This window comes from Mus caroli, unplaced genomic scaffold (genome assembly GCF_978045245.1).
Source record: "Mus caroli unplaced genomic scaffold, Mus_caroli_1 scaffold_3, whole genome shotgun sequence".
In the NCBI taxonomy this organism is placed as follows: Eukaryota; Metazoa; Chordata; class Mammalia; order Rodentia; family Muridae; genus Mus; species Mus caroli.
The window spans coordinates 133,128,782-133,155,664 of NW_028227258.1; the positions used below are offsets into that span (position 1 = coordinate 133,128,782).

The 26,883-nt window shown below is 41.9% G+C and overlaps 1 protein-coding gene across 1 annotated transcript in view; it reads right to left on the bottom strand.

The window, feature by feature from the left end:
- The window catches only part of LOC110291392 (EGF-like and EMI domain-containing protein 1), a 699,291-nt gene extending 675,199 nt beyond the window's left edge, over window positions 1–24,092 (bottom strand). Inside the window, 1 exon segment of the mRNA XM_085836072.1 lies at window positions 23,745–24,092. Within this exon segment, the coding sequence (XP_085692198.1) occupies window positions 23,745–23,833 (89 nt within the window). The 5' untranslated portion in view covers window positions 23,834–24,092.
- Between the last annotated feature and the right edge of the window lie 2,791 nt (window positions 24,093–26,883).

Below are 26,883 nucleotides of genomic sequence, written 5' to 3' on the forward strand. Positions count from 1 at the left end.
AGCACATAAGATTTCCCACTTCTGTATTAGCATATCCATTGGTGTCTTCCTCTTCAGGTCTTACTTAGATGTTACCTTGTTGAAGTCTGATTGATCTTAGAGATTTAAAAACACAGTACTAAATTATTTAAAGCATTGAGTAATTTATTTCACTTCTACCCCAATGACTTGTTTAACAGCATCATTTGTGTGTGTGTGTGTGTGTGTGTGTGTGTGTATGTGTGTGTGTGTGTGTGTTTGCACATGCTGGTAGGTAGGAGCAAAGGGGGAGAAAAGGAGAATGAAGAGAAAGAAGGAAAGAGGGAGAGGAGGGAAGAAGGAAGGAAGGGAGGGAGGGACACAGGGAGGGACACAGGGAGGGGCACAAGGAGGGTGGGAGAAAGGGAACAAAAAGGGTGAGAAACAAGGTTTGCATGGAATTAGCCTCAACAAATCTGTCTGAGAAGCTATACTATGGCTCACTTGTTTATGACTGTGTATAGCATCATCAGGGAACATGGCAGCAAGACCAGAATCCAGTGCTCATGGCCTGTTCCTTCTGCTACTGGATACTTCAACTCTTACATAGGAGAAGTTGCTGCTGTCTTTTGTTTGACTTTCACTGGAAGAAACAGCTACAGCTCAAGAGAATGCACATGCTAATAAATGTTTATTGAAGTACAAAGGAGCCATAAAGTTCCCTCCATACACAGTCATAGACGAGGCAATATAACAATAGAAAAATTATTTTGCCCGATAAATTTTGGTGACCCTGGTGGCTCAAAGCCTTCTTACTGTTTTCTTCAAATGACTGTTGTCAATAATAATTAAAGGTTGGCAGATCCTCGCAGAGAGCTTAGAAATAAATAGATTTTTTCCCTAAAAAATTAATAGTAAAAAGTAATAGATGTTCATTACAAAACAATTGTCTAAAACTATGAATAGTAGCTGAGCACACAAACTGTACCCACAATTCACAACCAAGAGGTAGAGACCACTAAAACAGTTTGATGTATTGCATCCCATCCCTGCTTATTGTCTTTATATTTATACATTTATATATAAAGTCATGCTTTTTATAGGCATTGCTATCCTGCCTTTGTTTTGACTTATTATAATATAAGCATTTTATTGGCCATTAAAATTCTTTGTAAACATCATTTTTAATGGTTGCATAAATGTTCCATTGTAAGAATATGCCATAATTTTGCCTGTTTGCTTGTTCTTGGACATTTAAGATGCTTTCTTTTTTTTTTTTTTAACTTTCTAGCACATGAAAAGCTTTTTTTTTTTTAAATAGTTTTTAGGAGAAAACAAGTTTATTTCCTATGCAAATGAGCTCTCCCCCAAATGGACAGTCATGGCACCTCAGCGTACTAGAGGCATTGAAAGCCTCAGGTTCCATCAGAATAGGCATTTATCTTCCCTTCTGGCAATAATTCATTGTAATTCAGACCTCCATTCCTAGCTGCTTCCCCTCAAAAGTGTTTTCCATCTCGCACAATTGCAAAGACTCACTTCTCTGACAGGTGGCATTTAATTTGTGGGTAGGTCAAAAGCTCTTCTGTCCTTTATTCCACTCGAAGGGGAAGCCTCCCTTACAGTCCTCCACATGCAGAGCCCTTCCTTTTGTCAGTGAGAATATCTACCTCCTTTTCAAGCTCCATTCCTGGCCATTATGGGAGATGCAGACATGCTTTTCTTGGGCTTGGGCTGGGAGCAGGGTTACTTCTGGGGCTCTTAGATCTCCTGAGGTATCCCTCTCCATGGAGAACAGAGGTCTCATAAAGGAAGCCACTTCTCACCCCCTGACCCCTTTAGAACAGGGCCATTTACACCAAAGTCATGCCAGAGCATACATGCTATCCCACCTGTGACATTAGATGAAACTGCTAAGCTTTAAGATACTTGAGGTAGCGACATCAAGAAGCAAGCTTATTAATAACAATGACTCCACATGCAGTGAAGTCTTCATGAGCATATTTAACATGAAATCCAAGGACTACAGCAAAAGTTAGGCACTGCAGAGGACTTTCCTTGACCTAAGAGTTTACCAGAGCCTAAGTATCTGTAGCTTTATCACAAACACATTCTAAATTAAAGATCTAACATTTTGTTAAGGTCAAAGTGTGGATACCACAAGACAAATAGAATAAAACTCATGAAAAAATGAGATTGGAAAATCCTGAGGCAGACAAGGATAAGGCGTCAAAGACTATTTCTATTAATACTGAAACTGGTGCTGGAAGTACAGTTGACTGATCCTGACTGGGTCATTTCACCTTCAAAAGTCCAGCATGCTGCCTGGAATCAGACACTTACTGAATAACCAAAGTGGACCCAAAGTTCAAAGTACACAGTCAGTGAAGCAGGACTGAAAAAAACTGTTAAAAACTTGCATGGAGATCCCATAGATGACGACCAACTCTGGTTCTTCTAACTAGGAGGCATAAGCCCAATGGAATAAAATAGCACTGATTCCAAATGAATCTATAAATCTCTACTTTCTGATCATGGTGGGAACTTTACTAAATGATTAAATCAAATTACTTTGTGACAAGGTAGGTTATAAAATATTGGAATGTTGCATAAAAGCATTAATATTATGATTAAGCTCTTTCATTTTTTTAGAACACACAGAACTGAATTGTTCTCATTTTTATAGCAACAGATATTCAGATTTAAACAAAAGTAGACAGTTGCTTAAAGCAACTTCACATTTCACAAACATTTTTTTCCCAAAGAAGTTAAGTTTTCTTTTTAAATAAAAATACTCAGTTACTGTTTGAAAAGCAGTATGTTCTTTAAACGTACTGACAAACTTAGGGTAAAATTATCTAACAGTGACAAGGAGCAAACTGTCTAAAGTTTAGTTTTTTGGATCTCAAGATAAATTATATAGTGCCAGGCAGTGGTAGCATATTCCTTTAATCCCAGTCCTCAGGATGCAGAAGCAGAAAGATCTCTGTGAGTTCAAGGCCAGCCTGGTCTAAAGAGCTGGTTCCAGGACAGACAGGACAATAAGGAAAAAACAAACAAACAAACAACATTTTCTTGAAGAACAAAAACAAACAAACAAAACAAACAAATAAATAAAAATATTTATAGTCATAATATGCCCACAAGTATTTAGAGAGTGATTTCCAAAACTAATACATTTATTTCTTCAGTAAGCTTAAGGATTTTCACAACAAATGTAATAAAATCTATAATTAGATTCACACTAGATCTTGCCCATTACTTAGCTTGTGACAAATAAAAATGATAGCAACAAAAGTAGCTAATAGTGCTTATAACTTTTAGAATTTCACCATTACAGGTAAAGGGTCCTGAAACTATTTTTAATTTGAACATCTATCAAGTAAGCCAGGCTATTGTGTGAACTGTGGGGAACAAATTAGAAGTATTACCCACTTATTCTCAATAGTTATGGAAACAACCCAGTGTCATTCAAAAACTAAATGGATAATAAAACTCCGGTACATATATGCAATAGAACACTATTCAGTTACAAAGGAAAGTGAAATTGTGACACTTTCAGGCAAAGAGATGGAGCTACAAAATACTATATTCAAGGAGGCAACTGAGACCCAGAAAGACAAATACTGCATATTTTGCAGATCCTAATTCCAAGTCTTCAGATCTGAATATCCTTTATCTGGAATAACCTCAAAACCAGGACAGTAAACAGGGACCATGGTGAGAGACCTAGAGAGGGGCATAGCAAGATTCGGGTACTCTGAAGAGAAACAAAACAAAACAAACAAACAAACAACAACAACAAAAGCAGGTTTAATGGGGGATAGGGCAGGAATGGCCATGCGCAAGGAGACTGAGGAAGGAAGAACAAACACAGAAAGCATTTGAATAACCACTAAAGATTCATATTATCATATATTTACCTAAAAATGCATGATTACACGTACATGTGTGTTTACATCATATACATACATACACATATACATATAGTTTTGATATATTTGTGCCACCTCAGGTAGTAAAGTGCCCCACAAAGCCACAGAATGGCTAACAAAGACCCCAGCATCATGACAGGGGTGAGAAACTTCCTTTAGAGTTGTTGGTTAGGATTGTCCAAGAGACTCCCAAACAGTGCAGGCTATTGCTGTTGCCCTTGTTGCCTCCCAGAGCTTGAACATGAGTCCCTATTGCTAAAGACACCATGCATTTTGAACACCAAGTTCAGAAGATTTAAGCTGGATATGATCTGAATACCTCCCTCAGAGCCAGTTTTCAGAATATCAGAAGGTTCTATTAAAGGTGCCAAGAGAGAGAAGTAACAATATTTTTCCCTGGCTGTGATGCTTGTGAACTACAACAATGATCAGCACAGCAAGATGCCCTTAAAGGTTCAAGAGTGGTACTCATATCTTGGTGGTGATCAAGAACTCTGTAACTGGATCTAAGGCCACCTCAACAGGGTAGAATCCATGCCTAGTACTGGAAACCTAGCTCACTAACCAGGGCTAGTGAAGTCATGGATCTGAAGAGGAGAACCCATTATCACATTACTAGAGGAACATAATTCCTAACTGCATTCTAAATCTTTTTCTTGTACCCACAGATAAGTGTAGCTCTCATTCATCAAAGAAACTTCGGTTGAAATCAAACAAAGACCATTACAGAAAACTACAACTGTTAAAAATGGCTGCATTTTCAACTCATTGTAGGGTGCCCCACCCTAACAAATACAGCTACACCACAGGTCCTGCCCCTAACTCTCAGGGAACACTGAAGAAGAAAGGGCAGAAAGATTGAACGAGTCAGAGACAAGGATATCTCATGAGAAATTGTGTTTCATAGAAATGACAAGAAAACTACACCCATGATACCTCAACAATATCACTAACTAGACAATACTATGACATATGGTATATACAGTGATGTCTTGAAATATGGAGTATAAATATATGTAGGGGGAGGTGCTGATTCCCTAATTGGTTCTTGATTGTGTCAATAAAGAAGGCAGGAGCCAATTGTTGGGCAAAGGGTAGAAGTGGGACTTCCAAGTCCCAGGAGGAGGAGCAAACTCAGGGAAAGAGAAGGGCTTTTTGGCCATGCTTTGGAAGAAGAAAGCTGCAGTCATGTAAGATCTTGGGGGAAAATTAGAACTAGCAGCCTCTGCCATCAGCCATTAACCAAGAAGGTTAGCAGAGACTGGTTGATATAGACTATCTGATAGGGTTAGGATTGGAGATTCTGTGCCCCTCAATTGTGCTATCTGACAAGCTTTAAATTAATAAAACTGTCAAATGTTTTCTTCCATAGAACAAAGGTGGGCAGAGAAGAAGAGAAGCCAAGAGGGGGTCAGTGGAGTTCAGACAACAGCTCCTGGCTTTCCCAGGCTGGGGCTTGGTGTAATCAATCTTGAGCTAAGCCAGGAGGAACTGAGGATTTGAACCCAGCTCCTGGGAAAGGCAGTAGCTGGCCTTAGTGGAACTAAGTCAGGAGGAGGACCATGGTCCTGGGCAAAGGAGGAAGCTGCAGTCCAAGGCAAAGGAGGGAGTGTGATTTTAAAATTACATACAACAAATATATAAATTTATTATTATCAATTATTATTATTAAACTGTTTAAATCACCAATGTAAGAATTTAGAAAGACTGAAAGGATTCTGTATTTTTGTAAGAATATGAAATGCTATTGGTGCAAGGAGAAACAACACAATCAGTCAAAGATGAATAGTTGAGCTCTTGTAGGACCCAGCAATCCTGCTTCTGATCATGCATCCAGGAGAGCTGAAAGCAGGAGATAGATATGATTCTTGTGTGCCCATATTCATGGACGCACTCCCCATAATAACCAAGAGGTATAAGGAACCCAGATGGTCATCTGTAGTTGATAGAGACAATATAAGTATGAGAGCTTTATTCTAAAGAATATCATTTAGCTTAGAAAAAAAAGGGGAAGCCGGGCGTGGTGGTGCACGCCTTTAATCCCAGCACTCGGGAGGCAGAGGCAGGTGGATTTCTGAGTTCGAGGCCAGCCTGGTCTACAAAGTGAGTGCCAGGACAGCCAGGGCTACACAGAGAAACCCTGTCTCGAAAAACCAAAAAAAAAAAAAAAAAAGAAAAAAAAGGGGAAACAATCTTACTACATGCTACAACAAGGATAAATACCTAAGCATAAAGCTACAAGAATAACCCATCAGAAAGTGATAACCATACTGATTGTAGCTAAACTCATGAGAATAACAACTAGAAAGTTGGCTGTCATTGAGTGAGAGAAGAGATAGTACCAGGATAGAATTTAAAGCATAGATTGCTATCTCTAGCATGACATTTTTCTAAAAACCTGACTATGGTGGTTTGAATGAGAATGGCTCCACGCACTCATACATTTGAATGCTCAGTCCTGGGAACAATTGAGAAAGAACTAGCAGACGTGACTTTGTTGGAGAAAGTGTGTGACTTTGAGGTTTCAAAAGCCTCAGTCTTATTCTCTCTGCCGACTGTCTATAGATCAGAGAGAGAGACAGACAGACCGACAGACACAGAAAAAGACCTATATATTTTTTTAAAGTAGGTTTAGGTGGTCCCAGCACTCTCGTGGAGATGTTCCAAGAACAACAGCAGAAACCCAGAACCTCAGTGTGTTTACTTTATACATCTGACCCACTGAGGTAAGACTTCTGAATACAGTTGAATGAAGAAGGTTTAGCAGATTTTGGTGAGGGTCTCTGTACAGGAGCAGTCTCAGGTGGCTTCAGTCATTCCAGAAGAGGAAGCTGTGGTTGACAGATTTTACGTACACTGCCAACACTCACATGCACACCAAAAGAGAGTTTTGCCATCCCTCTGAGCCTCATAGGAAAGATTGATAGTTCTCCATGGGCACAGGAGACCTTGGTGTGCCATGTAAATAAATCATCCTTGCTTAGTTAGGGCTTCCTCCTCTCCTCACAGTGTTCTCTTTTGGCAGGATGAAAACAGTCTCAAAGTCAGTTATACAGTGTGGATAGAGTCAACACTAACTCGAGGTATGTGTTTGTTCCCTGAGCTATAAAAGATTCCAGAATCACCTAGTGATGACAGGGCCATAAAAACGTCCTCTTGATGGAAGAAAACTTAAAAATTCACCCTCATCAACCTTCATTATCACCATCTAGAAACTTCTTGCCCAGCATCAAAAGTTTCAAACAGAACATTTGGAAATTCACCACAATTTATGGGTAAAACCCACCAGAATATCTTCTGGAAAGAGCCATGCACTCACCTTAATACTTCAGGCTCATAAATACATAGGTAATATGCAATTTGTAAGGGATAATCAGTAACTCCTTGCCCTCAGTTATTACCTCTTCTGTATCATCTAATTGCCAACCTCAAGATTGCAGTCAAACCTTAGTATACAAAGAGCAATTCACACCATGATGCTGTGATGTCTTAATGCTTTCAAATGTAGTTTAATTGGGTGAGGATTTGAGGATCCATTTGATATTAATCATAACTTCCTTCCACTTCAATATCCGCAAGGGAAATAAAATACTTTTCTTGTTCTATACTCAGGTGGTACAGTTTCATTATTAACAATGAGAAATGTTCTTTAGAGAACAAAATGATACTCACGTCTTGAAGATTTCACAAAAATTGGAGTCAAAGTGTTGTCCAATCTACACTGTAGAAGAATTTTAATCCAGCAACATGGCTGCTCTGGCAAGCGATTTACATCTAAAGACCTTCTAGGTCTGCATGAACTGCTGGAATGCAAACATGCCACACAGATTCTTAGTGCACACCTTTAATTCCAAACATTGTAGGTAACGTTAGGTTGTAGAAGGAAGTAGCAGTGATTTAAAGTGACATCTAATTGCGGGGAAGACAAGTGATAAATCAGAAAAAGATTTAACAGACTGAGTCAGAGGAAGGATATGCCCATCTCTCACAAGAACAGACAGGAAAGAGAAGTGAGTTCAGAAAGCAGCACAGACAGCAGAAAGGGTGAAGGCAGCTTTACAGAGATGGCTTGCAGGTGAAGATAACATGAACCATAAAATGAGAAGTAGCCAGAAGACTAGAACAGATTGCCAGAATTAGTTTGAAGCCAAGCAGAAAATTCAATGAGAAGCCAAGAGAAGCCAGTTTGATTCAGTCAGCTTGGGGAGAAGATTGAGCCAGAACAACTGAGTACACCTGCCAGCTAGAGTTTAGAAAGAACTAGAGAGGGTGAGCTTATTCAACAGTAAGCCTCTGAGACAACAATTACATCAGGCAAGAAAAAGATCCTTTTATAATACACAAAGTATGTGATCAGCCCTAAATAATTATATTTTAAAAGTCACCTTAGTAGAATCATTTAAGACTAGTTAATCCTCAAAACACACAACTACTACCGAAACAATGTCCTGGAACATACCCTGAAGTTTTAAGAGAGAAATGAGAAGCTAGAGCCTACAAGATATGTCATGATCTCACAGCTCCTACACAGCAGTTAGAACAATGCTCTTCCTAAAGGTTAGAGTTGATTTAAGGTTAGAGAGATATTTTTAGTAAAAGGAGCAGAATTAGAGGTAGAGAATATATTAGGAATAAAAGCTCATCTACATCTTCATCTATCAATGACTGACTTTAATTCAAATAAGCTTGCACTCATACTTAGCACTCACATCTGGCTGTAGAGATACTGTGAGGAAGTGATTGGAATGATGTCGCAGTCTAAAAAGCATGAGCTCCTGAGTTTGATTTCCAGTACACACAAAAGAAGTAGGTCATAACAGCACATACTTGTAATACCAATGCTAAAGGGGTAGGGACCAAATTATCCTCAGGACCCTGGACAGTCAGCCTAGCACCGTCAATGAGGCCTAGATTAACAAGGGAGCATGCTTCAACAACTAAGCTGGACAGACACTGAAGAACAGTCCTCAGGGTTGAACTATGGTCTCTATGTGCATATGTAAACATGCACATAAAGGAAGCAGGGGGAGAAGAGGTGAGGAGAGGGGAGGGCAGGAGAAGAGAGGAGAAAGTTGGAGAGGGGAGTAGAGGGGAGGGGAAGCAAGTATAGGCCATGGAATAAATGTACCTTAAGAGACCTTGGTACTCAAATAAGAGAAAAGAGAGACATACAGAGAGCATTCTAGTGAGACTGAAATGATGCAATATCTCACCCCACTCTTGACCATGCCTAGCTACTAGATAGAATCCCTCAAGTGTTCAATGAAGCAAAGAAAAGGTATTTAGAGCCTTTGTAACCACCTCTGGGTCATTAGAATAGAACATAAACTTTCTGGTCCCTTAAATTTTAATGAACCTGAGCACTTTAAAGGTGGCAGTAAGAGCAAGTTTAGCAGTGAAACAATTAAAATGTTAATGGGGCCTCTCCTGTAAATAGATTTATGAAAGTCAGAGAATGCTGACAGAGTTTATTCCTGGCTCCCAATTCTTAACTGTCAGTTGAATTCAAGCAAAATGTTTTTTTATAAGAAATGCAGAGACTACATCTGCATGGTGTTACGGCTGGAACTACTCTGGTTCCTATATCAAAATTCACTACAGTAATGCATAATATCCCTAAAGCTACTCTGCTATCACATAATTGGCCAGTGTGCATTGAGTCTTGAGTGCTTCTTGTTTTCTCTCACATTTAGTATTCCAGCACATTTAAAGGAAGCCTGCGCTCGGTTTTTGCTCCTCCTGATACACAGAGAGTTCAAAAGTTCAGAAGATAAGGCGTGCTTCTCAGCGTAAGCTATGAAATGCATTGGAAAATAAATTTTTGATGTCAAGATACATTCCCAGTTTATTCACGCTGAGAATTGTTTTCTTATCTTTTGGACTTTGAAAGCTAGGATAATCAAAAATTGTTTGAACTCCATAAATACATAATAAAATTTGACTATTATTTTATTATCATTTACTTCTTTCAAGCTCATACTAAAGTATGTTGACAAATAAAACTGTACATATTTATGGTGTATAGTGTCATAATTTGAAATAAATATTTACTGTGAAATGATCACCATGGTCTAGTTAGTTACCATATATGGCATTTCACATAGTCACACTATGTATGTGTGAGACCATGTAACACCCAGCCCATTAGCAAATTAAAGTGCACAATACATGTCGCTTAGATACACACGCCTGGCTCTACATATGACCTTCACATGTCACATGTACTTCTCCTCATAAAGTGTCCTTCCCAGTGTGATGAAGCATCTGGGGCTCAAAACTGCTGAAGCGGGTTGATTTTTACTGATCAGCCTCTACTCTACTGAATCATGGAGGGGCAGTTTCCTTAATAATTCAAGAGAGAGAGAGAGAGAGAGAGAGAGAGAGAGAGAGAGAGAGAGAGAGAGAGAGAGAGAGAGATAAAGTCTCCTGGGACTGCCTCTTCCCTCAAGTGCAAAATGTGTTAAAACTCAGAATCACTGTCAACACCTAATTAAGCACATCAATGAGAAGGAACATTAAACACCACTGAAAACTATCCACCGCAAAGTGACAGAAAACATTTTCCAGATCATAATTTGACATGCCACATAATTTATACACAAAGAACTGACTTCACAGAGTTGCCTAGAAATGTCCTTTAAAAATCCCAGGCCTGCCCTCATCATTACCACATGGCTATCAGAGTTGTCGGGGTTTTTCTTTCTTTCTTCTTCTTTTTCCCCCCCTCCCCCTTTTTTTAGCAAGCTAGATCTCTCCAGACATCTATAGCAAGTAGGAAATACAAATGTCGGTTTACATTGCTGAGACAGACAGATGCACCATTACTCCCTATCTCAGAGTCGTAAAATATTTCCGAAAGGGATAACTTTTGTGCTAGACACTAATACTTGTCCCGGAAGAGATGGAGGAGGCTGTGGAGTTTCTGTAGAAAAGGGGCTACAGTGAAGTAAATTGCATAGTACAATCAGGATTCCTGGGACGTGCTGGCAGGAGTGGAATTGCACATACACAGGAACAGAGTTAGAGACACCAGTCACTATGCAGTGCATGGTCCCCAGACATTGCTTCCCTTCCGTAGCTGCCAACACCTTGCCTTATAGGTTGTTTCCACTCACTCCAGTGAACGTTCATCTAATCCCATCCCTTCTCACCTTCCAATGCCAGCATTATGATTTCCAGAACTTCCTCTGGTTTTGGCTTCTTCCTGTCTAACATCAGCAATGCTACCCCTTGATTTCTTTGTGGTATGCAAGTGTCCTATAAGAGTACTTACTGATAGCCGGGCGTGGTGGCGCACGCCTTTAATCCCAGCACTCGGGAGGCAGAGGCAGGCGGATTTCTGAGTTCGAGGCCAGCCTGGTCTACAAAGTGAGTTCCAGGACAGCCAAGGCAACACAGAGAAACCCTGCCTCGAAAAAACCAAAAAAAAAAAAAAAAAAAAAAAAAAAGAGTACTTACTGATATGTCTCCTAGAAACTATTCTCAAGTACCTTTATAATCTCTGCAGATCCAAGGACAACAACTTGATGGTTGTGAACTGACAAGTTCTGCTGGAATAGTATGGAAGGACACTAGTAAAAATTCTAATCACTAATGAACTGAGAATGGCAGATATAGAGTGACTATCTGGTTAGGCAAGATGCACAGGAGTGTCCTCAACAGGGGTTTCCATTCCTAATTACCATGACCAAATATGGAGGCCATGGAGATAGCATTCTCTACAGATTAATGTGCTCCCTTTGGGCCTGTAGCAATTCAGACTCTGGAGTTTTCTATGAGTGACACTGTTCACTCTCCAGATTTCTACTTTACACCACTCTGAGGCCACCTTCAGCTCTTCCACAGTTTAACTCCTCTATAGGTGCTTGTTCTTCTGTATATCTGTATATCTTGTGCCATCTCTCTGTACATCAGAATATCCGGGCTTCCTTTCTTGCTGATACTTTCTCCTCACCTCTCTCCACATCAACACCAACCTGTGGCTCCAGCCCAGAGCACATTCCTGACTCCTCTCCTCTGATCTTCTCTAGGAGCCCACGGCTGAGACCTCAGGGCATGCACAGGCCCACATGTTCATTCGTGAACTCCTCTACTCCCTACAAGGCTCCTTTCTTGTGTTTCCAATGTTCCCAATTTCCTCAAAGTCCGTTTCCTTCAACTCACACTCCCTTGATTAACTCCTCTTGATCCTAGTTTTTAGTCTGCCCCTTTCATCCAACTGTATTTCCTGGGTTTAGCATCACCCACTTCTCTCTAGAAACCCCCAGTGGGACACCCTGCCTCTCGAATCATTTCAAGATGCTGAGGTTGACAACATATCCGAATAAATGTTTAATTATAATGAATGCACACTGGTACCCAGTAGTACCATAGCAGTGTACAAAGCCTACCTGAGCTGTTTCACCTGAGCTGCCCTAGGCTCCCCCTTTGTTTGGCTCTGTACAGTTTACTGCCTCCGGAATTACTTTTCAGAAAATGAACCCTCTTATAGTTTTCCTAACAGAAGATCTTGCCCCCATTGCTTCTTCTCATCCATTTGACCTAACCATTGCCACCAACCCCTTTTCACCCAGCACACCTTTACCCAAGAAGCCTGTGGAAGGATAATCAACTCCTGCAAAGCTACCTAGAAGTCCTGTCCTCTTCCTTCCTCTCAGCTGGGCTGGAACCATATGTGAGTAGTCTTTGATTTGTTGGCTTACATTCCTCCAGCTCTTACTTGACTCTGAACAAATGTTTGTTGAACAAGCTAACAAGAACAGAAAACCAACCACATATAAAGGAACCAAGTGAGTGATTTGATATCAGTATCCATGTAAAAATAAAAACACACTAGGAAAAAGACAAGCACTGCGGTTGGGACAGGGGCTCTGGGACAACCTCACTAAATCTAGTCTCATCCTGTTTCAATGTGAATACACTCAAAGCCAAAACACTGAATTCAATGGAGAACAACAAAACTAAGCTTACACATTAGCAAACTGTGTGCTGCTAAACTATAATGAAAAACATTAGGAGTGTTGAGAGACAGCTCCTCCGAGTCTCTAGTACTTTCTGTAAAGAGCTTAGACAGCATGGAGGGGTAGATAAGTAGAGCTTAGTAGGAAAACACCTGCCTCGCCCACATGTATCCGCAGCCCTGGATTCCATTACTGGAACTAAAATAATAAGAACAAAAACTAATTAATGCCATTGACAGCTTGTTCACCTTCCAAGAGTATTTATACAATAAACAGTCTCAGAAGGAGGGCAGAACATCACTGGCTGGAGGGGGCAGAGTTCTCCTCAGCATGAGAACAAAGACTATTTGGGTTTGATGGGGTGTATGCAGGCACCTCACAGCACCAGGGGCTCTCAGGCTCCTCAGCTTCCTGTGTGCAGTGCATTTGGGGACTGGTCCTCAAGGGCCCTGTGGGAGGAGGTTGGTGAGACAGACATTAAGCTCATGTTGTCTGCATTGAAGGGCTGATGGAAAAATCTGTCATGACTGAGAAAGTTGTCTTTTCTCAGTAACTAAAAGCTGTGGCAGACTAACTTGCTGGCTTATGAGTGGAGGAGAATCATAGCTCTTTCATAATTCTTCACTAAGAGAATGGGAGTGGACATAAATTTCAAAAGACTGGTGTTTAGTAAATATTTGTGACATTGAATAATGTCAGAACAAAAGTCCTTGAATACAATGAAATGATTAGGGGCTTAGATTTTAGAGCCAATCAGGCTTTGAGTCCTAACTCCTTCTGAATTGACTACACAAACTTTCTCTGGAGCTTCATATCTGTATATGAACTTTCTTCAGAAAAAATAACTTCTATTCTTTATCATAAAAATCCACACTCTAGTGTCATCTTCTTATTTTTTGTGTGTGTGAAAACTAAGGGAGTTCAAGTATGTAAAATACATAACTTGTTCCTAACACATAATAAATATTTCAGAACTTTATGAGAATTGGGTATTTTTATGAAAGGAAACAGTTACTAGAGACTCACTTTTGAAACCAAGTCATGTTTGAAATCACCTTTAATATGTCATATATATGTCATATATATTTCATGTATATATGTATATATAAAGACAGACAGTGGGAGGACAGACAATGCATCTGTAAGTGTATATGGACTATATGCCCACATTTATTCCTAATTCAGCTACTGAAAGGAGAATGAAACCTTTCATTGCAACAGTGCAGCTGAGACTGCCAATCCTTATGCTAAATGAAATAATCCAGGCCCAGAAGGACAGATACAACTTGAGACTCACTCATATGTGGAGATGTAAATGCTGGTTTCATAGACATTTACCATGCTGTGGTCATGAGCAGAGACTGAAGGGAGAGGGGACAGGAAGAAGGAGGTGTTCAGTTGACCCACAAGTTCCAAGTACAAACAGAAGAGCAGTGCATTGTGTTCTATTGCTTCACAGAGGAAGTGGATGCAGGAGCAGAGGAGACCCTGACTGTGTGGAGTCCGGCAGGATGACTGTTTCTATCTGAGCACAGACTCCAAGACCAATTGGTCCATGGTAAATTGACAAAGCCATTCCCATAGGGTTCAGGCTTGAGAGGGGTGAAAGCATCCCTCTGGAAGCCCAGTATATGTGTCTAGGAACAACTGACTAGTGTGTGCAAACATCAGCTCCTGTAGCTTCCTACCCCACACTGTTTACTGCCTGAGATGACCACCTACAGAGACATCCTACCCAGACTAGATAACCCCTTCCCTTGTGCTGTACCAAGTAAACATGCTTGGCTTCCAGGTAGTGGCAGGATTCTGGGGCTCAAGATGTGTAGGTCATGGTAAATGTTGATTATAATAATATACATTTGTGTATTGTACATATTCTAGGCTAAAAGAAAATATTTTAAATATTTTCAATATGAAAAATGATGGGTCTGAGGATGTAACTCAGTAAATAAAGTGCTGACCTTGCCAGAACCTACAAAAAGGGGGTGATGGGAACCAGACAGCATGCTATGTGCCTGCAATATCAGTGCTGGGCAAACGGGGACAGATGGATTCCGGAGACTCACTCATTAGCCAGTCGAATCTACTTGGCTAAGTCTAGGCTATTAAGAAACACTGTCTCTAAAAAATAAAATAAAATGCTAGACAATACCTGAAGAGAGATACTCAAGGTTGTCCTCTGGCAGGAATATGCACTAAGACCTTTGCACACATATATAGAACACATACACACTCAGGCAAATGGCTAAAGACATAGACAGGCTTGTTTGAACTTAACCAGCCTAAAATATATACAGGTATCATATATCCCAGGGTGGCCTCCAAGTACACACAGTATGTATCAATGAAAATGAATATATCTTTTAAATTAAATTTTATATATAGTAGAAATATATTATAAATAACAAAAACTTATATAAATGTATATTAAAGAGACTGTGAGCTGACCATAAAGCTGTGTGAGGACAGACACAAGACTGAGCTGCACACAAAGCAGGACTAAGAGGTGCACAAAGGATATTCCAGTGCTGGGGTTTATGGAATTTGGCAACAGACAGAAAAATAAAACTTAATTTATTGTTAAGTTGCCACTTTAAAAAAGGCTTGATCTAATCATGTCTCATTAAGTTTATAAATAGCAAGAGATTAAAAATTTAAAAATGTAATAAAAATTTTTCAGGTATAATAAAGGGAAAAGATAAGCAAAGTGACCTCCTTCCAAAAGATAATAGGAGGGAGAGTTGAATAGAGATGGTCTTTGGCCTTCTGAACTGAACACCATGGAGATGCTAAGCACCTAGCTCCAAATGCATATCTGTATTTCTGAAGAGCCTGCAGCTAACTACAGAGATTGAGGCCACATCAGAATAAAGTGCATGATGGGAGCTGGTAGGAAGGAAGGTCTGAGAAACGTCATGACCAGGGGAGGAGAGAATCTGCAAATAACACTGGGAATGCAGAGAAAGAAGCCAAAAAGTAGAGCTATAGGAAGACAGAAGCATAAAGATCTAGCAATGTCACAGGCTACAGAAACTGGAGATGATGTTAAGTGCAAAGAAGATGGGCTCTGAGAAAGAACAACAGCAGAGGAGACCAGACTGCAGTGTGTTGACTGATAAATTATAAGAAAGCAAGTTCTGGGAAGGTAGTTCAGTGGCAAAGGGATTTCTGTGCAAATATGAGGACCTAAGTTCAGCTCCTGAGCATCATGCAAAAGCAGGAGGAAAGCAGCACATGCCCTGGATAGAGAGGCAGAAACAGGAGGCTTCCTGGGGGTTACTGACCAGTCAACATAGCTTAAACTGTGAAGGCCAGTTTTGGTGAGAGACCTTGTCTCAAATAACAAAAGAAAACGACAGAAGAGAAAAGAAAAGAAAAGAAAAGAAAAGAAAAGAAAAGAAAAGAGAGGAGAGGAGAGGAGAGGAGAGGAGAGGAGAGGAGAGGAGAGGAGAGGAGAGGAGAGGAGAGGAGAGGAGAGGAGAGGAGAGGAGAGGAGAGGAGAGGAGGGGAAGGGAGGGGAGAAGGAAGGGAAGGGAAGGGAAGGGAAGGGAAGGGAAGGGAAGGGAAGGGAAGGGAAGGGAAGGGAAGGGAAGGGAAGGGAAGGGAAGGGAAGGGAAGGGAAGGGAAGGGAAGGGAAGGGAAGGGAAGGGAAGGGAAGGGAAGGGAAGGGAAGGGAAGGGAAGGGAAGGGAAGGGAAGGGAAGGGAAGGGAAGGGAAGGGAAGGGAAGGGAAGGGAAGGGAAGGGAAGGGAAGGGAAGGGAAGGGAAGGGAAGGGAAGGGAAGGGAAGGGAAGGGAAGGGAAGGGAAGGGAAGGGAAGGGAAGGGAAGAAGGGAAGGGAAGGGAAGGGAAGGGAAGGGAAGGGAAGGGAAGGGAAGGGAAGGGAAGGGAAGGGAAGGGAAGGGAAGGGAAGGGAAGGGAAGGGAAGGGAAGGGAAGGGAAGGGAAGGGAAGGGAAGAGAAACTCGTAGGCCAATGGACTGAATAGAGGACCCGGAAATAAATAAAACTATTCACAGATAATTTTTTGACAAAAGAGTCAAAAACATACAATACATAGCCTATTCTACAAATGATGTGCACAAAACTGGATTCCTACCTTCAGAAGAATGAAACTGAGTTAATATTTTTTTACCTTCTATGAAAGAAAAATCAATCAAAATGAATAAAATATCTTAATTTAAAACATGAAATGCAGAAACTTCTAGATAAAACATAGGGAATATTCTTGAAGGCTCTGAGTAGGCAAGAAGTTTCTTAACAGAACTTCAGTATAACAGAAATTAGTCCCAAGTATCAACAGATGAGACCACATGAAATTAAAATCTTTCTGTGCAATGAAAGAGAGAGAGCATCATAAGAGCAAGGCAAGCTAGAGAATGTGAGAAAATTGTTATCAGGTATAATTTAGAGAGCACTAATATACATTACAAATAACTGTGGAGATTAAATACAAAGGAAATAAAATTGCAAACAAATGTTTCACGAATTGAATACACAACTTAGAAGGAGGAAGAGGAGGAAGAGAAGGTAGAGGAGGAGGAGAGAATGGATGGGACAAAACACTAAGTGACCAACAGCTATTTTTAAAACTGTTCAACATTCCTAGTTATGAAGGAAAAGCAAGCTTAACCTACTTTGAGATAACAGAGGTACATTTATCCACTGCTAGGAGAAATGAAAATTAGTACATTTGCCTTAGGGTCACTGTTGCTGTGATGAAACACCTACCGAAATAACTTGTGGAGGAAAGGAATTATTTGGCTTACAGTTCTACAACATAGCCCCTCCTCCAAGGAATTCAGATGCATCCTCAGACAGGTCAGGACCTGATGCAGAGGCCATGGTAGGGAAGAGATGTTTACTGTCTTGCTCTTCATGGCTTATTCATCCTTTCTTATAGAACCCAGGACCACATGCCCAGGGATGGCTCCAATCACAATGGGCTGGGCCCTCTCCCATCAATCACTTATTAAGGAAATTCCCACAGGTTTGCCTGTATCCTCATCTTATAGAGGCATTTTCTTAATTGAGGTTCCCTACTTTCAAATGACTTTAGCTTGTGTCAAACTGACAAAACTAGCCACCACAATATTTAGGCAGAAATTATTATGGGTTTTCTCAAAAAGTTAAAAATGGAACTACTGCATGACCTGGCTGCTCCACTCCTGGGCATGTCCCCAGAGAACTCTGTACTTACGATAAAGACATTTGCACATTCATATTTATTGTTTCTACATGCACTGCAACCGAGAAACAGAGCCTGCCTAGGTGACATCAGTCAGCAGATAGATAATAAAAATCCGGAACAATATGGTTCAATATGGAACACTATTCAGCTGTAAGAAAAAAATGAAGTTGCTAAATTTTTAAAATCGATTGATGGATTTAGAACATGTGCCATAAAGTGAGGTCACCCAACCTCAGAAAGAAAAACAAGGAGAGTCCTCTTGCATATGCAGATCCTAGCTTGTAACTGTATATCTACATGTATATGTAAACAAATGTGGCTGCCGTACACAGGACTGATTTTAGGTGATGAGGAAGGACAGGAGGCAGGGAAAGGATACTTGCCATGAAAGGAAATAGAATGATTGTTTCAAGTTTTAACTGTGTTGTAGATTTTTCTTTGTTGGTGGTAGCTAAGTGCATAAACTAAGCACACATGTAATTGACAGTGTAAAACCCTAAGTTAATGGCTGTTCTACCTGTACCGACAGCTGCTGGGATGTGCAGAGATTGAGAGGGTGAATGTTTGTTTGAGTGGCAATGTTTATCTACACCTGTAGTGTTTGTTATTTGTGCATTTATTATAATAAAATGACTCTTATTTTTAAAAATTAAGGTGTCAAGTGACAGAAGATTCCAAGAGTTATCTGCTGGTCTACACTTTCATAATCACACACATATATGCACACAAAGAAAGAAAGAAAAAGAAAGGGAGAGAGAGAAGGATTGAGGGAGGCATGGGGAGAGGAGGGGCAGAGAAGTAGGGTACAGAAAGAAACAATAATGAGCTGGTTTTAAGACATAACTAGAAAAATATTTGTCAATGGAAAGGAAGTTGTACAAATGAGAAGCCACAAATAAAGAAAAGAGGGATGCAGAGAAAACATGCCAGGATGTCTGTAGCATCCAGGAGAGAGTGCTTTGGACAGGAGTGAGAAACTTTTGCCATAAGAGACCAAAGAAAGAAATGAATGTGTGAGATATAGAAGCAGAGGTCAGGAACCTAGTGTATGACATCAATACTGTCAAGGCAGTTTGGATTGCTAAAGCGTTAAGGCACATGTTTGGGTCCAGTTGGTGGAATAGCAAAAAGAACAACTATTGCTAAATATAAGTAACAGATTTGCAGACCCCTTTAGCTCCTTGGGTACTTTCTCTAGCTCCTTCATTAGGGACCCTGTGTTCCATCCAATAGATGACTGTGAGCATCCACTTCTGTATTTGCCAGGCACTGGTATAGCCTCATAAGAGAGAGCTATATCAGAGTCCTGTCAGCAAAATCTTTCTGGCATATGTAATAGTGTCGGGGTTTGTGGATCTAGTTGCATATGTAGCAGAGGATGGCCTAGTCGGCCACCAATGGGAGGAGAGGCCCTTGGTCTTCCAAAGATTGTATGACCCAGTACAGAGGAATGCCAGGGCCAGGGAGTGGGAGTGGGTGGATTGGGGAGCAGGGTGGGGGGAGGGTATAGGGGACGTTGGGTATAGCATTTGAAATGTAAATTCAGAAAATATCTAATAAAAGAGTTTTTTTAAAAAAAAGTAACAGATTTAGATCTAGTAGGAAGATGAGAGTGTGTATAGTTTGATCAGAGATGAAGAAGGGGAAGGGACCATCAGGGAGCATGGCAAACAGAAACAGATTCTAGAGACAGCAATGGGATTAAAGGTGACCATGCCACTCTGCCATGAAGCCAGTCATGTTCTGAACTCCTTGACTCCCCCAGATTAGCCCCAGGTTTCCCCATCAGATGCAGAAGTGTGGACCACATTTCTGTATGTCTGTGGTAGGGAGAATAGTAATATGGTTTGTAGTCCTCTCAGAAGGCTTGACTTAATTGCAACGCTCAGAGGTGAGCATTTAGAGAAGTGTTTGGCTCCTGAGGGCAATGGCCTAGTCAATAGATAAATCCCTGATAAAATCTCAATTTATCAGATGTAATAGGAGGTAGATCTAGTTGGAGGACAGGCACATCCTGGGAGGATATAGCTAACTCCCACCCTGGCTGCCTGCCCCCTTACTTCTTGTCTATACTACGGTGGGCAACTTTGTGCTCGACTGCACTGTTGGGAATGGTGTTCTGCCTCAACACAGTCCAGAAATGGCAAAACAAGCCAATCATGGACTGAAAACGCAAACACTGTGAGCTCTTCTTTCTTCCCTCTGTATATAGGCTTTTCTCACTGCACAGCAGAGCCTCTAACATAGGTGGATACAATGTCTACATTCCATATTTTAAATTCTATGTCAGAACTGCTTGTGTGAGATGCCCATGTTAGAGGCTGGATGTGAGATATCCCACACAGTGCAGGAGACTTCTGGGTCACACACCTGACCTTGCAAGTGTTCACAATTGTACACCAGGGAGGCTGAATTGTAATACATTGTATGTCAGCTGGTCATTGTCCTTTGCTGCTGCAAAGATTTGGTTAAAGTTTATTTACTTCTCCTATTTAGTCCTGTGGGAAAAAATATACAGAGAACCATTAACATAAGTAAACTTATCAATATCCCCTTATCAAAATGTCATAACCAAGAGGCTTACACTTCTAATTCTAGCACTCACGCAGCTGAGGCAGGAGGAATAGTGATGATTCAGGGGTATGGCATGATATAGCCTATCAAATAAACAAACATGTCATAAGGCCATGTCCAAGTAGCTTCTGGGAGTTTCTCATGAATAGTCTTCAGTGGGTAGAGAAAAATCAGAACTCCCTGGTAAGGACTACCCCATGCATTGTGAGGCAATTAGGACTCAAATGGAGCACAGACGGTCTACAGAACCTAGAGTGCTTGCAAAGCTTCCCAAAGTGCCTTAACCTCCCCTAAGTTGAAAATATCAGCTTTGATCTCACTGAGAAGATGTGGAAAAATTAAAGCAATTTCCATCAATACAGTCTATGCCTGGATGTCCTGGAACTAGATGTGGCAGTCCAGGCCTACTTGTAAACTCAGTACTTGCAAGGTACAGGCAGAAGGATCAGGAGTTCAAGGACACATTCACATACAGAGTAGGTGAGATCAGGTCTAGCAAGGACTGCATAAACCCCTTGTCAAAAACAAGAAAGAGGAGGAGGGGAAAGCGAAGGGGTAGGAGGGGGGAGGAGGAAGAGAAAGAGGAAGAGAAAGAAAAGAAAGAAGATGGGGAGAAAGGGGAAGAGAAAGAGGAGGAGCAGGGAGAGGAGGAGGAAGAGGAGGGAGAGGAGGAAAAGAAGAGGAGGAGGAGGAGGAAAAGAAATAAAGGAAGAAGCCCAAACTATCTGTGCTCAGTTCTGGCTATGCCTCTTCCTAATTTTTGAGCATGAGAGAGAGAGCACTGCTTGGCGCTCAGGACTGGTAAATGCAAACTCAGGTTTAAATGAGTAGCTAGAAGTCATCTGTTCTCTAAATAAGAATCCAAGGGGCTGTGGTTTGTGATGTCCACTCACACAAGAGCATTTCAGCATCCGGCTGATTCTTTGAACCAGCCTCACATTAGTCATCCAAAAGCTTCAGAATGTGACCAAACAAAAGCCTCAGATGGAGCGATCATCATGAGAACTGGAAAACCCATGGCACACATAACTTGTCACACTCATAAAGTTTTAAATGAGTTTGCTGTCTAAGAAAAGCAGTCATAAATGTAAGGCATGTATAAATCTGACTACTTGTTAGTTGCCCCTTTGTCCTCTAAGACAAGCTACATACAACTCTTTCCTGTGTTGATGGCCTATAAGTGTGGGCCAGAAGGATGGCCTGATTTCATTAAGGGTCATTACCTCATCTGAAGCCTGCTTTCTCTGGTCATAGACCTTGGAGGTCAATAATAATCTCAGGAAGAATTCTCTCACATTTACCAAATAGGCAGGTGCACTGCCAGGGCCCAGTGCTCTGTACAGCTGTATTCCATATCCCAAGAATTACAAAGAAACCTGGCAATAGAAACTACAGTGGTTGTTAATAAGCAAACTCTAGCACCAGAGAGGACTGAATACAAATATGACCGAATTTCCCCTACCACAAAGTATTAAAAATCATCAGAGTGACTTCAGCAATTCATTTGTAAACACATTTCAATTAAATGTTTGAAGAATTTATATTTGGTTTAGTATCTGACTTCATCTCACCTGATATATAAATGAGCTACAGTTATTAAACAACAGAGAGAGAGAGAGAGAGAGAGAGAGAGAGAGACAGAGAGAGAGAGAGAGAGAGAGAGATCATCCTTCCAGGTCAAATCAACACTGAACGAAGATAAACACTCTCTCATAAGAGTGGAGTGGAGTGTGTCTCCCCACTGGGATTGTTTATCATGCGTGGGTGACTGAGACTACCTAGCAAGCAAGGCAACTCGGGACCACATTGACACAGCTAACACAAGTTTGCTCTAAACCAATGTATAAGATGTCTGCTTTCGACAGGCAGAGGTTATCCAGAGTGATGCTTCTGAGATAAACTGAAGAGTCCAAACTCACCTCTTCAAAGTAAGCAATGCAAATCTTATCAATTCCAGGGAAACCAAGCTCATAATAACTCCTCACATGGCAGAGGGATCCACATCTAGCATCTGTGTAGTCATGAAGTTGTGAGATACAATGACACTCTGGCCCTGTTCATAGTTAATGGCTTGTACAGTGACCGGGTAGCAAACTGAATTTCACAAAGGATAAAATATTGAGATGTAAAGTGGACCCCAAACAGTATTTTTTTTATATGAAAAAGTGAAGCTTTAGGCTATTTCTCTAAAGCACTTTGCTATTGCATAATATTTGTATTTCAGAAAAGTGAAGAAGAGGATAAGATGTTCAAAAGGCTTTGCTGTCTGCTCATAACTGCCCAAGAGCATGCAGGAAAAGCAGAATTTGAGCTTCTCCGCCAGACTGTTCAAAGCTGGAGATCCTGGTGTAAAGCAAGATCTGGCAAAAACTTCTCCAGCCAGCGAAGGAGACCGGGCTAATAGACTTTCTAGGAACTTCTCCCAGCGCTCCACAGGGGACAGAAACTAGACATTTCCCAGCCATACCCATTTCTAATGCAGAAGGAATCCTCCCTGTACCCCTTCCTCCTAACTCTCCAACTAACCTAAGCTGCTGACACGTGCTTTTGCTGGCTCCTTGCTTCTCTCCTCAGACCTGTGAAATAATCCATTCTTCATCATACCTCACAAAAAAAAAAAAAAAAAAACCACTGGATTACAGATACACACACACACACACACACACACACACACACACACACACACACACACTAAATGTCAAGATTTTTTCCATTCGAGAAGATTTCAGGCAAACGCCTTGTAGAATGTGGCCAGTTACGCCCCAAACATGAAATTAAGTGAAACACATACAGGCGCATACAAACACTCAAACTCTGGGGCGAGAAGGGGGAGTGATGTCTGTCGGGTTCTTTGAAAAAAATCAGGTTGAAAGCACTGGACCATTGGCAGTAGTTCTGCTGGGCGGTGGCGCTCCCGAGGTCTAGTATGTGTGATTATGTTCCCTCCCCAAACCAGTCAATGACATCCCCAAGTTCTCGTGTCTAGTGCCTGGTAGAACCCCAATACCTCCACAGCTTCCCAGAGAGACCTAGTCTCTGCCTCTGCCACCGTTTTGCTCGGATAGGGCGAGGGCGCACGGACCGAAGCCGCTGTCCCCGCGCGTTCTGGAGCTGGCGAGCGCCACTTACATGCCGGGCTGGAGCTGTAGGGCGCTTCCTGGCGGCCAGTTGGCAGCGGCCCAGACGCAGAAACACCAGAAGCACAGTGGGGAGGTCATCTCGGTGACGGTGACGGTGAGCCGGCGGGGCCACCGCCCCAACTGCGCGCGGTGCGCAGCTCGGGATCCTTAAGTCCGAAGCCCGCTCAGAAGTTAGGCTCGCCAAGCAGAAGTTGCTAGTGCCGGGCTCGCTCTCGAGGACCGCGACGTGCGTCTTGCTGCGGAGGGCACCGCAGCAGCTCGACCCCAGCAGGCGACACCCGCAACAGCGCCCTGCTAGCAGTGGCCGGCCAAACCAACCCCGGGCACTGTAGCCCGAGAGCTGCACAGCCCTGCACTGCCGGCGGCGACTAGAGACCAGTGAGACCAGCGGTCCTGCAGCCCCCGCAGCCCCGGTGCCATGGCAACGCGCTCGCCGCCCTCTGGCCCCAGCCCCTCCGGAGCGCTTAAAGAGACAGCCCCCTTGGCCACCACTCGCTCCTTGGGCTGTCAGGCGGCCCCCACCCCCACGCCCTCTTCACCTCCTCTTCTCCAAGGGGCTCCGGGCGGTGGCTGGGGAAGCATCTAGCATGCCACATCATGTTCTTCCACCAATAATCCATACAACTCTACTCCCAACCTCTTCCTCCAAACCCGTTGAGCATCCTCCGCCCCAAGCTAGCAAAGATGCTTTCCTCCTCCAACACCAACCTGCTTAAAACCAACCAGCTGCGCATCTGCCACCAGCAGAGAGCAAAAGCAAGCTGACTTTTGATTCTTTCTCGCTCAGCTCCCTCCCACCTGGAGGCTGGGAAGACAGTCGGAGCACCGCTCTGAGGGAGGTAAGCTTGAAGTGAGAAAGGAACTGCAATTGACCGAGTCCAGTTTGCTGCCAAATCGACAGTTGCTGCACACATCGCTGGCGCATCCAGAAGTCCTGGATATTGAAAAGCGAGATAATCTCCCTCCGCTGTATTTGGCCACCATTTCACTCATTTTAGGCACCAAGAGTTTTAAGAGGCGCCAGCTCTTCTCCAAACCTAGTCCCTCCTTTCCTTCAAACCAGGTCCCATGCCTAAAATCCGCAGAGCAACCTCCAGTTGCTAGCCCCCCCAAGGCCCTTCCAGAAGGGGACAGCGTCTGCTCGAATCCTGAAGCTTCGGCTGTGGTGCTGGCCAGCGCTGCCAAAGATGCGCAGCCAAGAGTGGAGCGGAGCCCTAGCCAGTAGCTTCTCAGGCCGGAGGCTATGCCTTTGCCTGGCGCCAGCTGCTGTCTGGAAGGCCACAGGCCTCTGGGAGTGTGTTTCGTGAAAATAAAAATCTATGGCGCGTCATGCCCTCCAACAAGGACAGCCTAGGCTCGGAAGCCATCATTTTTGGTTTAGCCCAGCAAAATGTGCAGCAGTCTTCTGGGAGACAAACTTTTGCTTTTATTGCTAAACTTAGGAAAAGCGTCTCTCCCTCCAGTGACTTGTTCCTTGTCAAATACTTAAAGTGGTACTGCTACCTGATTGCCTCAGTCCTAGGAACCCTAAAAGAATATTTCTCAAAATATGTTTTAGGTTCTCTCTTGCCCCCCATGGTTGAATTAATCATCTGCCCCTTAGTTTCAAATCAGTGTTCCTTTCCTTTCTTTCAGCTTTTCTGGAGGAACTGGAAGGATGCTGTGGAGGTTTCTTTGAAAAGGAGAGAGAGAGAGAGAGAGAGAGCATCAAGGCCCTCTGCTTTAGAGCCCTGGCCTGCACTGGTCAATTTTGAGCTGGAGTACCTTCAGAATCTTCTAATTACCTTAGACTTGGCTTTTGCTGTATGCTCATTTCTTTTTATTTAAGTTAAAAGTGTATGTACACACATATGCCTTTTTTATTCGACATTAACTTGTGAACAAAATTTAAAATATAAATTTATGTATAAAATATAAATGTACAACTAGTTATGTCCCCTGCCACAATTAGAAAAGAAGGATACATTCTTATTTTCTTTCTTAGGTCGTAGTTCTGTATTCAACAGGCCCTGGGGACCTGAAGTCCACCCTCAGTGACCATGCTAGTGTTTGCTCCAGACTGCCATGTGACTTTCTGATTAGTTCTTGGCATAGATTACTGCACCACACTGATAGCGGACATTTCACTCTTCATTCTTCTAAGGTATCTGAATCTCTTGCTAGTCTTACCTGAAGGAAGGAAAGAAAGAAAGAAAGAAAGAAAGAAAGAAAGAAAGAAAGAAAGAAAGAAAGGAAGGAAGGAAGGAAGGAAGGAAGGAAGGAAGGAAGAAGAAAAAAGGAGGAAAGAAAGTAAGAGAGAGAGAAAGAGAAAAGAAACAAGCTAATTGCTTAATCTTCCCTCTTTAATTTTTTAATTTCTCCTCTCCTGGGTCAATGTTAATGAATAGTTAAATGGTCCAGAACAAGCAGGGTTCTCTGCAGGTGAGAACACCAGAAAGTTACTTGCTAATACTTGGCAGCAGTATCTACTGAACCACGTGTCCTGAGTGCATACAGTGTACATGTAGGTAAAAAGATAACCTCTGGCCCTTCTAAATCTACTTCTTATAACTTCAGGTTGTTTTAACACAGTTTTGATCTTAATTGTTGTAATGAAAATGTAGAGTATACCTAAAGATAGCAGGGTAGACTAGCTGCCTCCTGAAGTCCCCTGTGAAATGTTCAGCCTTTCTTTGCTTCTGAACGAGTTTTGACTCTGTGGGGGTCTACAACTAATCCCACTCCCTTCTAGAATGCAAAAAACAACAACAAAAAACAAAAAAACAAAAAACAAAAAAACAAAAAACAAAAAACAAAACTAAAACACTCCCTTTCTGTGTATTAACGAAAGCCTTGCATAAACAATAGTACCCTACTTATTACAAAGTGAAATCTGAAGTAAGTCACAGTTGAAACCCACAGGTATTTCAAAACCTGATGATAATGGGGAAAGACAGAAATACATGTATATCATCTGATTTGCATGACTGTAGTGAAGGATAGCTTAGGTACATAGGAAGTACATCAGTCCATTGGAAACCCTGCATTTGAACATTTTTTCGTTCAGGTACATTAGTTTGAAAGCATATTTATTATAGATGAACATTGAAAGCACTTTGGATATGACAGACTAAATATGATTAGTGTAT